At 41.8% G+C, this 17637-nt stretch overlaps 1 protein-coding gene across 3 annotated transcripts in view; it reads right to left on the bottom strand.

Annotated features, from left to right (window-relative positions):
• Positions 1-1533: 1533 nt before the first annotated feature.
• Crtc3 (CREB regulated transcription coactivator 3) overlaps positions 1534-17637 on the bottom strand; it is a 108542-nt gene continuing 92438 nt past the window's right edge. For all 3 annotated transcript variants that reach the window (XM_015493038.2, XM_015493037.2, XM_048790218.1), the window contains 6 exons: positions 17012-17229; positions 12535-12833; positions 8073-8273; positions 7903-7983; positions 5806-5908; positions 1534-4967 (listed from right to left, as the gene is read on the bottom strand). In XM_015493038.2, the coding sequence (XP_015348524.1) occupies positions 4759-4967; positions 5806-5908; positions 7903-7983; positions 8073-8273; positions 12535-12833; positions 17012-17229 (1111 nt within the window). In that variant the 3' untranslated portion in view covers positions 1534-4758. The remainder of the gene's footprint in view (positions 4968-5805; positions 5909-7902; positions 7984-8072; positions 8274-12534; positions 12834-17011; positions 17230-17637) is intronic.

Here is a 17637-nt window from a genome sequence, read left to right as displayed (position 1 = left end):
CAGAAGGAAGGTGGGTGGAGTGTGGATGAGCCTGAGCTGACAGGCAATGGGGATTGGGGCTGGAGGTGAGGGTCACCACTTTGGAGGACTGGACAAGGTAGTCAGGGAAGGATGGTTGATCCAAAGAAGAAAAGATGGTGGAGAAGGAGGATGCGCTGAGGAAATGTATGCCCTGAGTGGTGGAACAAGAAGAAAAAGTTTATTGGAGTCAAAGACAGGATTTGGTGGGAAAGGGAGTGGACAAAGGGTTCTTGTGTCAGTGAAGCATTGGGCAGGACAGGCACTGAAATTGGACAGGACTTGGTCAGAGGAGTTCAGAATCGTGTTGGGCAGAGGGAGTTTGCAGATGGGGTGTGGGCAGGAAGGGACAAGAATGGAGTGGAACATGAGTTCCTCTTCCAGGAAAGGAAGGAGACAGCTTGTGGTCTGAAGAGAAGCTGAGGTGAGGACAGAGCTGTTTTCTGTTTTAGGAAGGAGGAGACTGAGACATATTCAAGGGCTAGTGGGAAAGAGCTCTTGGAGAGGGCTAGATAGAAGTCCTGGGGGAGGGGCAGCATGTCCTTGGAGGAAGATCACATCAATGGCAGGAGTGAGAAACGAAAACACCGGTGGGGCAGAGGGATGAGGGGAGGAAGAAGTACATTGGAGATAGGTTTGAGTAAGTTTACAGAGGAGAGGGAACCAAATGGGGAGCAGGCAGGAGGTGGGAAAGCTGGGCCTGCTTGGAGAGGACTTGCAGAGTTTGATGAAGGCCTGGAGGAGGAGGGGGGTGCAGGTGCCTCAGTGGGCAGGAGATTGAATTAGTGGGCAGAGTGGGATTGCTGAGTTTTTCTGCAGGGAAAGGCCAAGGTGTGGTGGGTCAGAGCAGGAGGTGGGTCCTGAGGACATAATGGAAACCATTATAACCCAGTGGACCCCACTGGGAACAGGGAGAGGAGTCAGAAGAGGACAAACTAAGAGGAATAAGGGACAGAACTCACAGTAGGATCAGCAAATGAGGTATGTGTGGGGACTAGAGCAGAAATGGGAGCCTGGGGAATTTGGGTCAGGGGTGGGATTTCATTTATTTATTTATTTTTTTAGTTGTTGATGGACACAATACCTTTATTTTTTTGTGTGTGGTGCTGAGGCTCAAACCCAGTGCCTTCTACACACAGGCAAGCACTCTACAACTGAGCTACAACCCCAGCTCCAGGGTGGGATTTCTGAGTAAGGCTTTAGGAATCACCTTTACGACCAGTGCTAGACATGGCTGAGGCAGAAACTCTGAAGGAAATGAGGCTATCTGACTGGGGAGGGCAGGCAGGATGGGCAGAAAGTGTGGGGAAGATGTGTCCAACCAGGTCCAGGACAGAGCAGCTGGAAAAGAGGGGAAAGACTTCCAGCAGAAGAAGGACGGAGGCAGAAGTCTGAGCCACCTCCAGGGTGCCCTCTGTCCTTGGCACCCAGTTTCAAAGGAGTTAGAATGTGTCATGTGAGAAGCTTCATACCAATTCACAGCATCTGAGGCAGGAGAAAAACACCAAATGCAGATACAACCTTATTGTGCTGCTTTTAATTACGAAAGATGTAAAATGATGCATTATAAAACTTGGAAGCTATTTTATACAAATTCCAATCTTTAAATATCGTTTAACAATGGGCCCTGGGATCCAGGACACTGGCAGGAAGTCTGATTAGCTGCTGTGATGGTCCCATCCATGAAGAAATGGAGACACACTAGGAACCACCTGTGCATAAATCAGAGGAGCCACCAAGGGTTAGAACCGAAAATGTCTTCAAATATGCGCATGGACTTGGATACACAACATTTCAGCTCAGGTAAAATACAGTAGACTTAGGAGAAAGGAAATAGGACAAAGGAGAATTGATTTTTGTTGTTGTTGTTTTGTGTGTGTGGTGCTGGGGATTGAACCCAGGGCCTTGTGCATGCAAGACAAGCACTCTACCAACTGAGCTATATCCCCAGCCCAGAACTGATGAAGATCTTGATCTGACCAAGAAAATTTTCTCCTAACACTGTATGTCCTAAAAACCACAACCATACAGAAATTAAAAACGGAAACAAATAGGTTTTTAGTACTAATGATTTTTAACTGCTAGTAAATGAGAGTAGTATGATTGATGTCTTGTGACAACACTAAATATTCAAAAATAGTTTTGTTTTTTTTTTCTGAAGTCTGTAGCTATTTCCAATGCTAAGGACCAAGGCTGGCTTGTTACAAAGGCAGCAGTGAGTGCAGGCTTACATGCTGAGGGGCAGGTAACGCTGTCCCCGGTGTCCCTAATACCATCTAGGTAAGGCGGGCTTTATAATGCCCAGAATCTTTTCACAAGAAAAGACCAGACTGATGGAGCTAAGGGCAGATTTAATTCAGTGCTAAACCACATTGTCCTCATTACTGACTTCCCCTGGGTGTCTACACTTCTACAGTAACCTAGAAAATGTCCCAGGGGCAGTGCAACTCATCCTGTGGGTCTTGGGGTCTCTGTTGCAAGGCAGGGCTGCTGTGTAACATGAACTGGGACTCTGATGCCATGACTCCCATGAGTAAGGTACTATGCAAAGAGCGGATTACGTTGGGACCCCCCTCTCCTCAAATAACATACTCTTATGACATCTGTACCATTCTCTGTCTGAAAGGCAAGATCTGATTTGGGGGCCTCTGACATAGGAGCTGGCTTCTATTAGCACACTGGGGTTTTGGGTAGCTTTACAACTGGAAGGCACTTTTATTTTAACAAAAAGTTACTCCCCTCTGAGATCTACATAAAGGGATTTGAAAGTTTAATTGGGAATAAGGCTTGCCAGGGGAGGCCAAGAGCCCCTTCCTGAAGCAGAAATCAGGCAAGGAAGACTTGGTTGGTTTCCTAATTTAACAGCAGATTCAGGGAAAATGGTAAAAACAGGAATTCTTGGGTTCCAAAGGTAGGTGGAGTGAAGGCACCATCAGGGTTGTTTGAAAAATCAGAGACAAGGCCAAGGATTGAGGTCTGGAGAGCCACCCAGCCAGGGTCCTCTACCAGACTCTTCTTGCCACAGGCACAGAGGTGTCAGATTCAGACCCTCCTTGTGTAGTCTTAATTCTTCGGGTGGGAGCAGTCCAAGCAAAGGTTCTAGCATCTTATCCCTCCTCCAGGGCTCTCTTCCTCCCCATGCTGTCTTCTCATTGCTTAGCTCTTCCCTTTCAGTGCTCTGTGGGCAACGTCATGTTTTCCGTTCAGGGGCTAAGTTAGAGGAGGCAGATGGAAATATGATCAAACCATTTTATGATAAGGTATTAATGAATAACCATGAACCAAAACTTCATTTACTATAAAATTACTTCTTCTACCTCAAAAGCATGTTTGAAGCCATTTACAGAAAAGCATGGATCTGAGAGGGAAGATCTTTTGAGGTGGAGGCCTAGTCAGGATCCCTTAGGTACCAGCACTTGGGGGCCTTGCCACCTATCTGCTATGGAGCATGATCCCAAGTCTAGTGGTAGATTTGGTCACCTAGTGTTAAAAGCATATTAAAGTGCATGCTTAACTTAAGCACAGGCACAAGCATTAGAACAGCTAAAGCTCTGAGAAGATTTGGTAGGGAGTGGGGATAGCTATAGATTAGACTGCCTTACAGCATGGCAGATCTGTTCATTCATTCATTCATTCATTCATGCTCACGAACACACGTGCGTGTATTCAATACACAGTCACGAGGCACTTATTCCATGCCAGGCACTTTTTGGGTACTATGGGTTAAATAAGGAATAAGGCACAGCCCCTGCCCTCTAGGAGCTTATGGTCTAGACCCACAGAGAAGCCACTCTGGGGAGGACAGGGAAATTCAGTTGCTGGGTGAGTGAAAGAACCTCCATCTGCTCCTTCCAGCTGGTGTGTAGGGAGAACTGTGCTTGTCTGGAGTTTGTCTGGAGGTCATCCTGTGTCTGAGATACCTACAGTCCCCTCTCTTTCTTGCCAAGTCTCCAGGAAGGAGCATGTTCTACTCAGGCTCATCCATTACCAGGGATCTTTTTTCAGTGACTGAATAAAATAGTCTTCCTTTTCCTCCTGTCCATAAGGAAAAGGTGTATTGAAGCAGCAGTAAAGAGATTACAAACTGGGATAAAAACTAGCAGTTGGTTTGCTGAACTCAAGCCTGTCCTTGGACTTGTGGTTAAACTTCTTCATATTATAAGTAAGGCATCTGAGAGAAACATGGCTCTTGCCTAAGCCCTGGAATGTCCTCCAGCTGGAGGGTGCCTGGCCTGAACAGCCAGATCGAAGAGGGCATTGTGGTGCTTTGGTACCGTTGCACAATGCTGAGCCAATGCTATGGGCCCACAGCCTCTGCCTGCCTCTGGTGTCTTCAGTCCCATGTCCTGTCTTCAGTGTTGATTGAGATCAGTGGTTCTGAGCACTACATGACACTACTGAGGCCTCCCGTTACATGATATTTTCTACTTTTATGTATTGACCAACTAAACGGCCAATAAAAAGATGGAGGGGGTCACAGGATGAGCTTTCCAGTTCACTGGAAGCTCTAAAGCAGCCTGCCTGCAGCAGCACAACTTGTGCCACAGGCCTCGGAGGCAGGACATAGCTGTGTCTAGAAAAAGCCATGGAGTCTGAAACTGAACCTCAGCTGAAAGCCTGGAACCATGGGGTTGATTCCTTCTATGTCGAGATAACTGAAGTCCAGGGTGTTCATTGGCTCCGTTCTATTTTGCTTTGTTTTGGCCGTTTCAGGGATTCTCCTGTTCTGGTGCTTTCTGCTCACAGTCGGTCAGCTCGAAATGTCTCTTCCACAGAGGGGTCCAGCAGACCCATGCTGGAGTCACTCAACATGCTGAGTCCGTCCAGGCTCAGGGGTTCAATTTGGAGCTCCTCTTCCAATGGAAATGGAGTGTCCACATTCAGGCTCACCTCAGGCATGCCTGCTAATGCACTGCTCAGGTCTTTGAACAGGCTGGTGCTTGAATCTTCTGCAAGGAGCAGTGAGAGAGGAAAAGAGTGCTGTTTAGGAGGCGTGAAAGCCCCAGGCTACTAGGAGAAGAACTGACAATAATCCCCAAAATGTTATCCTACCAACTTCCCAGCCAGGACATTAAACACCCATGTACCCATCATTTATAGGACCACACCTCTTGCCCTAGAATCAACATTCTTTGTTTTGGTACTAGGAATTGAATCCAAGTTGCACTACTACTGAACTAATCCCTAGTCCTTTATATTTTATTGGAAACAAGGTCTAAATTGGCCTCAAACTTGCAATCCCCTGCCTTGGAATTACAGGTATATGTCACTATACTCAGCTTGGAATTGACACTCTTCTTCTTCTTCTTTTTTTTTTTTTTTTTTGGTACTAGGGATTGAACTCAGGGGCACTCCCCAGCCCCCTTTTTTGTATTTTATTTAGAGATAGGGTCTCGCTGAGTTGCTTAGGGCCTCACTAAGTTACTGAGGCTGGCTTTGAATTTGTGATCCTTCTGCCTCAGTCTCCCAAGTTGCTGTGATTACAGATGTGCACCAATGCATCCGTCTTGGAATTGACATTCTCAACAGTTCCACAACTGGCAATTTTTGCAGATTTTCTCCTTTACAAGGGTTGTCAATCAGCTGAGACTACATATTTCTGAAAAGTTTTGACCAGTAGGCCCTTTCCCTACTATCTCACAAGGTCTGGGGCTGAACACCTGCATCTCCAAAAAGTGAAGCTGAGCAGGGGATTTTTGTTTTTTGCTTTATCTAATGTTAAATGGCTTAAACTATCTGTAAAAACCCAGCAATCAGTGTAGAAGCTGAGGGGTGGCTCACACTCACCTGTCAGGATTGTGTTGGGGAAGTTCCCGCAGTTGGAATATAGGTTAGGTCTCAAATGAAATGACTCCGGTTGTTCTCGATGACTTTGTTGCACCAGGGGCACCTGGAAGCAACAAAGGTCACATTGTGAGGAAGAGTCTCTGCTTCTCAGAGAGAGGGAACAATGTTATGTGCTCCCAGAACAGCACCAGACATGCAAACTGACTCATAGTCCTTCTTTCTAGGATCCCAGAGCGCTCTGCTGACATGCTAATTAATGTAGGCATACTATTTTTTTTAAACAATAACTCTATTTATTTATTTATTTATTTAACAATGACGCTATTTATTTATTTATTTAAACCCAGTGCCTCACGTGTGCTAGTCAAATGCTCTACCACTGAACCATAACCCAAGCCCAAAGGCAGACTATTCTTGTCAGGTAGGCAGACCCTGCAGTGGTGGATGGATTCCTGAGGCCCACACTGTGGGTGACTTATTCCTAATCACAACTGCCCAGCCCACTATATAATCCCAAGAGATACCAATAGTCATGGTTTCTGCAGCACCTCTGGGTCTCAGACACCCCTTCTCTTCATCCTAACAAAGGCCTTTGCAAACTGCCATTGGTGGAAACCCTTCAAAGGCTTCATCTGTAATCAAGGAAGTAATGTTCTCCTTATCTCACTGGGTTCTGAAAAAATGAGAAAATGGAAGCCTTTCCCTTTTACATAGAGAAGGAGGGACCTCAGGCCATTGCCTCTCTATGATAAAACCTCTGTGAGGATTGGTTAAAATTAGGATCTATTTTAGGTACCTTTCCTAAAATTAATTTTTCCAAATCATTTCTTAAAATGTCTCAAAAGGAGTTTCCATCGTTTCAGGAAAATGTTGATTTTCCACTGAAATGGACTGTTTAGAAAACAGGGAGACAGAGTTGGGGTGTAGTGCAATGGTAGAGCACTTTCTTGGCCCTGGAGTAAATCCCTAGAACCATCAAAATAAACCAACAAACCCCCAAAACAGAAAGGCAGGGACTACTGGTTCTTTCCAGACTTCACCATGGCCTACCTGGGAAATAGCTATCTTTGTTTTATTAAGTTCTGGAAACTGCTTAACTCTTCCTTTACTCCTTAATCCCTCCTGGAGCCTAGCCTGATCTATACTTCCCGAACATTAAAAAATCTCCGAATACTAAAAATGATCACTGAGAGGGGCTGGGATTGTGGCTCAGCGGTACAGCGCTCGCCTAGCATGGGCGGGACCTGGGTTCGATCCTCAGCACCACATAAAAATAAAGGCATTGTGTTGTATCCATCTACACCTAAAAAAAAAAAAATGTTCACTGAGAGGGAGAGACAAAAAAGTGGCTGAGGCACCAGGGTTGTGGCTCAGTGGTAGAGTGCACGTGTGAGGCCCTGGGTTCAATCCTCAGTACCACATAAAAATAAATAAAATAAAGATATTGTATCCACTTACAACTACAAAAAAAACTTAAAAAAAATTTTTTTTAAAAAGTGGCTGAATAAAAACATCTTACAGAGGAACTATCCCCCACTCCATCCCTGGACTGGGCTTGCCTAATGTGGTCACTTATAGTGCTGGGTGTTCCAACCAGGCCTGTAGGCACATTGCTGTGCCACTTTCTAAGTCTGTTATTGGAGCCAGGTGCTGCCTCTCCTTGTGCCTCAATTTCCTCAACATGAGATCAATCAGTAGCTATGGTCCTTTCCAGTATTACTGATTCAATAACCCTGCTGTGACTACAGTGTAATCAAAAGTCTCTGGAACTTGAACTTGTTTTTTTTTTTCTTTTCCTGTGGAGCTAGAGATAGAATACAGGGCCCCGCAAATGCTAGAAAAGGACCCTACCACTGAGATACATCCCCATCCCCAAGTCTCTGGCACTTGTTCCTCTGCTGAGTCCTGACACTAAACAAGTAGTCAGCATCAGCATTCTACGGTGAGGGAATGTTCCAGGGTCTTGTAGCCACAGAACACATCTGAAACCAGGGAAAGCAAGTACCACATTTATTTGGTTGTGGGGTCTACACATCAGATAGCCTAAATCATGCCATTTATGTACCAAGGAAGGGAGATGCAGGGGTGATCACCTACCTGTTGAGGAAAGGCTGAGCCTGGCCTCACAGACTGCTGGTCAAAGCCCACATCTGGGAAGAAGTTGGTCAAAGACGAGCCCTTCAGGGAATAAGGAGGTGACCATTTAGCTTGGAACTCAGAGCAAAATACTCATTCCCTCCTCACCAATATTTCTGGCGAGGACTTACCTGGGACGTGAGAAGCTGGAAGTCTGATTGTGGCAGGGATGAGGCTGCCTGGGGCTGCTGGGCAGGGGGCTCTTGAGTGTGGGGCTGCTGTAGGAGAGGCTGGGTGAGCTCCTGGGGTGTGGGGTAAGGGGGTGGTGGGGATACTTGAGCTTGAGCTTCTGTGGGCAAGAAGGAAAGTGGGCTTCGCTCTGAGGACACCATCTAGAAAACACACAGACCAACAATGGCTTGAATTAGCTTCTGAGTTCTAGCAGTAAGTCCTTTGGGATTAGGAAATGTCAAGATGAGAGAAAAGTCTGAGATTGTCCTCACATAGCATTCTATGCCCTGCTGTGAAAAGCCTGTTCCTGATCCCTCAAGTATAACATCAACTTTTTTTTTAAGGTGCTAGGGTATATGTGTGGGCCTCACACAAGCAAGCACTGTACCATGGAGTAAATTCCCAGTCTTCCAAGTGTAACTCAAATCTCGCTTTTCCACAAAGCATTACCCATTCAATGACATTTCTATTGTCTTAAAAGATAAACAAGAAAGAATACAGCAAATTTAACCAATTTTCTCTTTGCTTTCTCTATGAAAATTATGTTTTGTATTTAATGCTACCTTCTAGTTGAAGATAGAAGGTTGAAAAAGGCACTTAGCTAAGCTGTCTTCCAAACCCCTACTAAGTCAAAACTAAACAATAAACATTAAACATCAACAAAACAATAATAAACAACACTAAAATGATAAATAACATAGGACAGGGATATCAGGAGAGAAGAAAATGGCAAGAAAATTTGGAAAACAGCTGAGTGACAAAGTCAAATGCTGAGTTGGCAGTGGGGAAAAAGTGAGAGTGATTTAATTTAATCACCAAATTCTTGAACAGCTCTGGAGCTGGGGACAGCAGGAAGCAGGAGGTGAGGCTCTACCAGGTGGGTCTGGTCAAAATTTCTATAAGGGGCAGAACTCTCACCTCACGGCCCCCCACCATGGCCTTCCTTCCACTTGCTAGGAGATTGGAGGGCTGGCCTCTGGAGAGAGTGAGGGTAGGGGACCCTAGAAAGTGAGGCTTTCTACTAAAAACACAGGGCTTGAGAAACATCTCACCATCAGATATTGAGACCTATGCCTTTCTTTCCCAGATCGGTCCTCAGGATGCTAGAATCTAGACATGCCCACATGTCACCAGCCAAGAGAAAACCCAAAACTTTATGATAAGCCACAATCAAGCTTACCCATCTACACATAGCTGCCAGTCAGCTTTTCTGTGCTATGTCCTTAACCATGAGCAGAGCCCAAGAACTATAAGGCCATGAGAGAAGCAACTGGAATGACAGAGACCAAGGTAGATACAGAGGGAGAGAAACCTAGAGAGACCTATTCAGGAGAAGTGGTCATGAAGAAACAAAATCATCACTATCATATTTAAGTTATTAAAAAATCCTTATCTGTTAAAGACATATATATTGAAATATTTATGATGTATGCCTATATACATTTTTGGGGGTAGTTCTGGGGATTGAACCCAGGGGCACTCTACCACTGAGCAACATCCCCAGTCCTTCTTTTTTTAAAAATATTTTGGTTTTAGTTGGAGATGGACACACAATATCTTTATTTATTTGTATGTGGTGCTGAGGATCGAACCCAGTGCTTTCCACATGCTAGGCAAGCGCAATACCGCTGAGTTACAACCTCAGCCCCACATTCCCAGGCCCTTTTTACTTTTTATGTTGAGACACTGTCTTACAAAATTGCCAAGGCTGGTCTCAAATTTGTTGTCTTCCTGCCTCAACCTCCTGAGTCTCTGGGATTGTAGACTTCTGTGCCTGGCTCTATATCTACTTTTTTAAAAAAATAGAGATGTTGATAAAACAAGATAATAATGTTGATTGAGGCTGGATGACGAGTATAGGAGGATTCATTATATTAAGTTCTCTACTTATATGCAATTTGGAAAACAATCCCATCATAAAAAATAAAAATAAAAGAAACTGAAACAAAACTACCACTAAAAACCTCAAAGACATGAAAGATGATGTTGCATTCATAGAACAGGTTATGATGCTATATATAAAAAAGGAACATTCAGAGAACAAAAAAGAATTCTTGTGAATTTAAAAATGAAAGCAGAAACGAAAAACGAGTATTAAGAAATTCTTCCAGAAAGCAGACCAAAACAAAAATGTAAGAATGTAAGGGGAAAAAAAGGAAAGAAAAGAAAAAGGGGGGAGGAGAAAGAAGAAAATATAAGGAGTAAAAGAGGAAAATGAAGCATGATAGTCATATAATAGGAGTTCTAGACAGAACAGAAAACTAAAGGGAAGAAATAATTGAAGAAATAACTAAAGAAAATTTTCCAGAAATAAATGTTTCCAGACTAAAGTAACCAGACAAACACCTAGTCTCATGCATGCTACAATATTTTGAAGTTTTAGAGCACTGAGGACAAAAGACCTGGCAGGGGAGGAAAAAAAGGAAATTTGAAGTATTAAGACTCAGAGTGGAATTAGCAACTCTCAGTAGCAACTCTAAATAAAAACTAAACAGCAATGAATCAACAACTTCAAAATTCCAGGGGAAAACTATTTCAAATTTAGAATTCTATATCCAACCAAATTAATTAAATGTCAAGCAGAATAAAGATATTTTTTTCTTTGTACCAGGGATTGTATTTGGGGCACTTGACTACTGAGCCATATCCCCAGCCCTATTTTGTATTTTATTTACAGACAGGGTCTCACTGAGTTTCTGAGGCTGGCTTTCAACTTGTGATCCTCTTGCCTCAGCCTCCTGAGCTGCTGGGATTACAGGCGTGCGTCACTGCGCCCCAGCAAAATAAAGACATTTTAAGTTAGGCAAAGTCACATGCACTCTTTCTTATAAAGCTAATAGAGGATTTACTTTTAAATTTTTTGAGAGGAGAGTCACTTAACTGCAAGAATTTGGAGCTGAATTAGTAATGCATACACAGAAAACCAGACTAACAACAATAATAAGTCAGATATTTATTAACTCCCAAAGGAAAAGGAAATGTTCATTTTATTTCATAGTATACTATATGGTTTGGTTCTGACTACATTAGAAACACCAAACACTGAGTATTATTTTAACCATAGTTATAATAAATGAGAAGGGTAAGTAGTGTGTGTGTTGGGGAAGATGAGGTTGTAGGACAGTTGAAAGAGAACTAAGTCCTAATCTTTAAGAGTAAGATGTCATTAGATAATACCTAACACCAAAAATTTAGAACAAAATAAGGATGAAATAACATGGTCATACCAAAGAGATTAGCTAATATGGTTGAAAGTAGTAATTTTAAGCAGCCATCTCTAAGCAGTGAAAAATATGGTTAATGGGAAAGGAGAAAAGACAGCTGTTATTTCATAAGTTCTTCAAAACTATTTGCCTTTTAAATCATGGGCATGAATAATATCACTTTAAAAAATCTAAATATTAATCAAATGAAAACAGTAAGAAGATTACCTTTATGTCCTAGAAAATAATCTTGCAAAATAAGACTAAAGGCAATCCAATAACAAGCACAGAATCTTCAAAAAACAGTTACAAAACAGCCTCTTTCCTTCCTTAAAATGGGATTACTCATATAGTCAAGGTCCCATAGCCAGTAACTGGTAAAGAGTGACTAATATGATCTTCTAACTTCTTCCCGTGTATTCTATCAACTCCTCCTTGCTAAACCATTATTCATTTACAGTGAAGTGGTGAGTAGTTAATGATGTTATAATGTATCCAAGGTGTGACCAATAAGTTAAAAATATATTCATTGATGGTTACCGTAAGGAGAACCACCCTAAGAGTTTAGAAAGAAAACAAAGTCAACAAGTCAAAATGTGACATTTCAACTCCTGTATTTCTATAACAGGCTGTGACTTCAAAATGTGCCTCTTTCTAAACAGTCTTCTTTTAGTCCTTTTACAGAGCTGTAGTCCTCACTACATCTAGTATTTCACGAACAATAAAAGTATTGTTTCTCAAAATCTGTAGTTGTAATTAGGGAAGAGGTCTAATCCCATATTGAAGCTTCGGGAAGGTTTTAAGTGTTTTCATTGGCTCTCCCCTGTGGCTTAATGTATTTATACAGTCAATAATTGATTTTCCATACCAAATTGGAAATCCTAACCTGGTTTCCGTTAGCTGTCTCAGACATATCTGGACTGTATTCTCTATACCTTACTCTTTCCCTAACACAAAATTCATGAGTTAGTAACTGAAAATTGTTCAATATTTGCTTAGGAGTAATCAACACAGTAAATCTGCTATTATACAGTCATTAATGCCTTCTGAATTATTCACACTTGTGTTCTCTCTCCTTTCACATATAAGAATGAACTGTGCATTTGAGATCTCATGGATGCTTGGACCTAATCCAAAATTGCCTAGAGAAAGCAAACAGCTCCTAGATACTTCAGCCTGTTGTGCTATAGTTTGTCTGTCTTTTTTTTTTTTTTTTTACCTGGGAGGCAGGATATGGGTTCAGTGGGCTGGTTGAAGAGAGCTGTCTGCTGAAACCTTGATGTGCTTCAGGGCCAGGAGAAAGTGTGAGAGGGCTGACGGGAGGCTGCCTGCGCCGAGAAGGGCCACTTAGATTTGTGGTGGGGAGAGATGGGTTGCTAAGGGAAAATAATCGGAGTGAAGGGTGAAGAGCAGACGCGTTGGCAACTGATGTCTGTGGGTGGCTATTTAGGGAAGAGGAAAGCGCGATCTTATTGAGCGTGGCTTGGATGGAAGGGTTACTCCGAGAACTCTGGAGACCTGGAAGACAACAAATTCACAAGTTACTTGTAATTTCAGACCAAATCTTTTGTTTTCCAAAGATGAAAGTTTTTTTCCCACTCTTTAGATGTGATGATGATTTTGAATGTGATGACATTATATTACCAGAAATGTTTCAGATGTACCAATGACAAGGAAAAAATGCACCCATAGTTAAGAGGGTGCTTATATAGCATGAGCAAGAAGAGACCAAAGAGGAATGAGATCTTGCAAACAACTGCTGGGAGAGCAAGACTAGGTAAGGAGAGGGGGTCGGAGGTGAAGGTTCAGAGTGCTCAGCTCCAATCTAGGGCCTGGAGACTAGGGCTGTACAACAAATGCTGTTTAGAGTCCTTAAATGCCTTTGTCTTGGGCACACTCCCTGGATCTTCTGCTGCCTTTGGAGAACTTCCTTTCACTGAAAGCTGTGGCTCTCAAGAAGTCTTCCCATTGCTCTCAGGAGTCAGGAAGGGACACTCTCCCATATCTCCCTTTCTAGGGTCTCTCTCTCTTTTGTTTTTCAGGCTCCTGGGAAATTGTTCGTCATAGTCTATTCCAATTCAGGGAAAGGAAAGTTTTGCTGGTCCCATGTTTCTTTTTTCAGGGAGGGCGAATCTTAGCAATGAACAAGGCAGTTTGGGAAAAGTGTTTCCATAGCACAGGCTACTAGTCATGAGCTCCATAAAACCAAACCCTATCTTATGCCCTGCTGGATCCTTAGCACCTGGCAGGGCTCTAGTCTGGAGCAGTTTCACTCCATGAATGAAAAATGCCGCTGTTGCTGCATATATCTCAACTGGCAATATCTATGTTTTAAGCTTCAGCCCATCATTCTTGTGCCAGCAGTTGAGGTGACCAGAACTGTGTGTTGTTTTGTATTGGTAAAAAATGAAGTGTTTGATAAAAGTTGGAAATGAAGAAATGACAAACTCAGGCATTTTAGCTGGCAAAATTATTTTTTAAAGATAGGAATTTGTCTATGATAAAATCCAGGTCATTATTCCACCACTCAACAATGCATGAAAAGGTCACAGATTGGGTTAGCTCAGGTAATAATTAGAGCTAAAGATTTGAATTTATATTTTAAAAAAATAGTCATTTAGAAAAAAGCTCAAACATCTTTTAAAAATGTGTACTATGCATTTAAAATATTTTTAAAATTTTTATTTGTTCTTTTTTTATAAAAATTTTTCTAGTTGTAGATGGACACAGTATCTTTGTTTTATTTATTTATTTTTATGTGGTGCTGAGGATCAAACCCAATGCCTCACGCATGGGAGGCAAGTGCTCTACAACTGAGCTACAACCCCAACCCTATTTGTTCTTTTTAGTCATATATGACAGTAGAATCTATTTTGATATGTTTACGCAAACATGGAATATCTTATTCTAATTAGGATCCCAGTCTTGTGGATGTACATGATGGTGAGATTCACTGTGGTGTATTCACTATGGTATACCATGCATTTTAAGGAGTATATAGAAACTATAAAAATTTGACACTAGTTCTGTTGTGTTCTGGGAAAAAAAAATGATGCTTTTTCTTTTTTCTTTTTTTGGTAGTGGGGATTGAACCCAGGGGTGCCTTACCACTGAGCTACATCCCTAGTCATTTTATTTTGAAACAGGGTCTTGTTAAGTTGCTGAAGCTGGCCTTGAACTTGTGATTCTCCCGCCTCGGCCTCCTAAGTCGCTGGGATGACATGATGCTTTTTCTGAGGATAACAGCCTATGATTAAACATGAGATTTTCAGCTTGAAGCAAAGCATCCAAACTTATTCTAAAAAATGCCAGCTTCCTCAAAACCCAGGGCAATTATGGGTGATGTTGTTGCTTTATTTCCATGACCCTGGATATCCTTGTTCACTGAGAATTCACCCCAAAATAATTTCTTAATCCACAAATCCTAAAGATTTTGAGAGCTTCTATTATGAAATAAATTAAGTAACCTCAGAGCCGAGAGGCGGGGCTCTTTTCTTAAAAAAGCAGCGTGGGGGCTGGGGTTGTGGCTCAGTGGCAGAGTGCTTGCCTAGCATGTGTGAGGCACTGGGTTTGATTCTCAGCACCACGTATCAATAAATAAAATAAAGGTCCATTGAAAACTAAAAAAAAAAAATTCGGGCTGGGGATGTGGCTCAAGCGGTAGCACGCTCGCCTGGCATGTGTGTGGCCCTGGGTTCAATCCTCAGCACCACATACAAACAAAGATGTTGTGTCTGCCGAAAACTAAAAAATAAAATATTAAAAAGTTCTCTCTCTCTTAAAAAAAAAAAAAAAGCAGCATGGGCCCCTCAGAACACATTCCCTGAAACACTCTGGATCTTTTTTTTTTTTTAATTTATTTTTTAGTTGGACACAATATCTTTATTTATTTATTTTTATGTGGTACTGAGGATCAAACCCAGGGCCTCCCATGTGCTAGGCAAGTGCTCTACCGCTGAGCCACAACCCCAGCCCCATACCCTGGATATTAAATAGTGCCATGTGGCTTGGCCACTTAACTTTACATTAGATTCACCCATACATGACTGACTTGATTTCTAAAAATTAAAACCCAGAATCAGTATATGAAAGACTTGTTTTCCCAGTACTGGAAATTAAACCCAGGAGTGCTCTACCACTGAGCTACATCCTTAGCCCTTTTTTCCCTTGCTTTTTTTAAAAAAATTCTAATTTGTTATATATAATATCCTCAGCTCTTTTTATTTTTTATTTTGAGACAAGGTCTGGCTAAGTTTCTGAGGCTGGCCTCAAACTTGCCATCTTCCTGCCTCAGTCTTCAGAGTCGCTGGGATTACAGGCATGTGCCACCACACTTGGCTCAAGACTCACTTATTACTTTTTTTCAAGACTAACATTATTATTATTATTAATATTAATATTTATTTTTTAGTTTTCAATGGACACAACATCTTTATTTCATTTTATGTGGTGCTGAGGATTGAACCCAGTGCCCTGTGCATGCCAGGTGAGCGCGTTACCACTTGAGCCATATCCCCAGCCCAAGACTAACTTATTATTAAAGATAATAAAATGATAACAAAAAACACCAAACAAAAGTAAAGGTGGTCTCTGAAATCAATTCTGCAAACCTGAAATTATGTTGTACAGAGCATTGCTGCCGCCATTAGAGAAGCTTCCAGGTTACTGCCCTGAAGAGGACCACTCTCATTTAAGTGGCAAGTTCTGATTTGCTTGATTAAGTCTCATTTTATTCAGAGCTGAAACCAGCAAACATATCCTCCATCCAAACACCATTGTGAAGGGTTCCTTTCAAATGGAACGCTACACAACGTAGGAGGACCATTATGACCAGGGGCTGCACTGTACTGCTGAGAGTAGGAGGGGTTCAAATCTTCCCTAGACACTGACAAAAGTATCTGCAGGTTCTAGAAAATGTAGACAGGTTTTGACACTGAGCTGTGGGCAACAACCCATGCAGTAATACCCAAGCCACATTATGGGCAGCATTTTTAAAAAATATTTATTTTTTAGTTTTAGGTGGACACAATATCTTTATTTTACATTTATGTGGTGCTGAGGATCAAATCCAGTGCCTTGTGCATGCTAGGCGAGTGCTCTACCACTGAGCCACAACCCCAGCCCTTTGGGCAGCATTTTAATACAGCTAATGCCATATCTTTAAGCACTTCTGAAAATGCAAATGAATAATTTTGAACTGTAGATTTCTATTTAATATACACATACTAAGTATAAATAATTCTATCATAATATACACATACTAAGTATAAATAATTCTATCATATCCACTGTAAATTTTCTAAAATTCAAATACTCTCTTTTGAAATCCAATAGAAATTGGAAGAATCAATAGAGATAGCTTAAATGATAAAACATCACCATACATTGATAAGAGATGCTAACATTTTCCAGCCAACGTAGAGTGGATGCTTATTTCTTGATTCCCAAATCTTCTTCCTCAAGACCACTTAATACATGGGTTTGTGACAACAATGAAGAATGAGGTTCAGCAGAGCTACCCCAGAGCTTATCAAATAGAGCAGAAATAGAACTTCCAAAGCAAATTGTCAGCAGGGAGGCACACTACCACCACTCACATTCAAAGATGCATGGAACAGATACTACATAGCTGGGGACACAAGGGATTAAGCACCAAGGAGAACAACCAAGGTCCTTCCTAAGCAGGGAATACTTACCAGAGGAGCTTCTTATCCCCAGGTGAGTCATAGCAGCTGGGAGGTTGCCCACACTATTCCCCACACTCATACTACCAAAGAGGTTGTCACTGGTATCCAGGGAGGCAGGCAGGGGCACCGAGTAATGGAGGTTGGTTAGATCTGGCAATGACCCTCCAGTGTTCAGGGTCCCCAGAAAGGGTGAGAGGCCTATGTTTTGGCCATTATGTGGAAAAGCACTATAAAAAAAGAAAAGAAAAGAAAGATAAGTATTAATTTCTGCAATGCATTTGGCTGTTGTCAAATAAGAACAGTGGCTATCAAAGATCAAAGTCCTAGAGTAGGCTTTGCCTCTCCCTTGTTTCGAGAACTGGGAATGCGGGATTAGTCTCTCTGAAATACAATTTCCTTACCTATTAAACAGGAGTAATGATGTCATCTATGCCTACTGTACAGGAATATTTTAAAGACCAGACTACATTATGGATGCAAAAGCATTTTGAAAATTTTAAGCTACTATATAAAATGTGAGGCACTACTTTATATTTATAGTTATTTTTATTAGATTTATAAATCATTTATAAATTGTCCTTCCTACCTCTTCCCATTACCCCCGCCAAAAAAAAAAAAAAAAAAAAAAAAAATTT

This window comes from Marmota marmota, unplaced genomic scaffold (assembly GCF_001458135.2).
Source record: "Marmota marmota marmota unplaced genomic scaffold, marMar, whole genome shotgun sequence".
NCBI classification, from domain to species: Eukaryota; Metazoa; Chordata; class Mammalia; order Rodentia; family Sciuridae; genus Marmota; species Marmota marmota.
The sequence above is the reverse complement of the archived record's forward strand: the minus strand, read 5'-3'. Positions and strand labels throughout refer to the sequence as shown.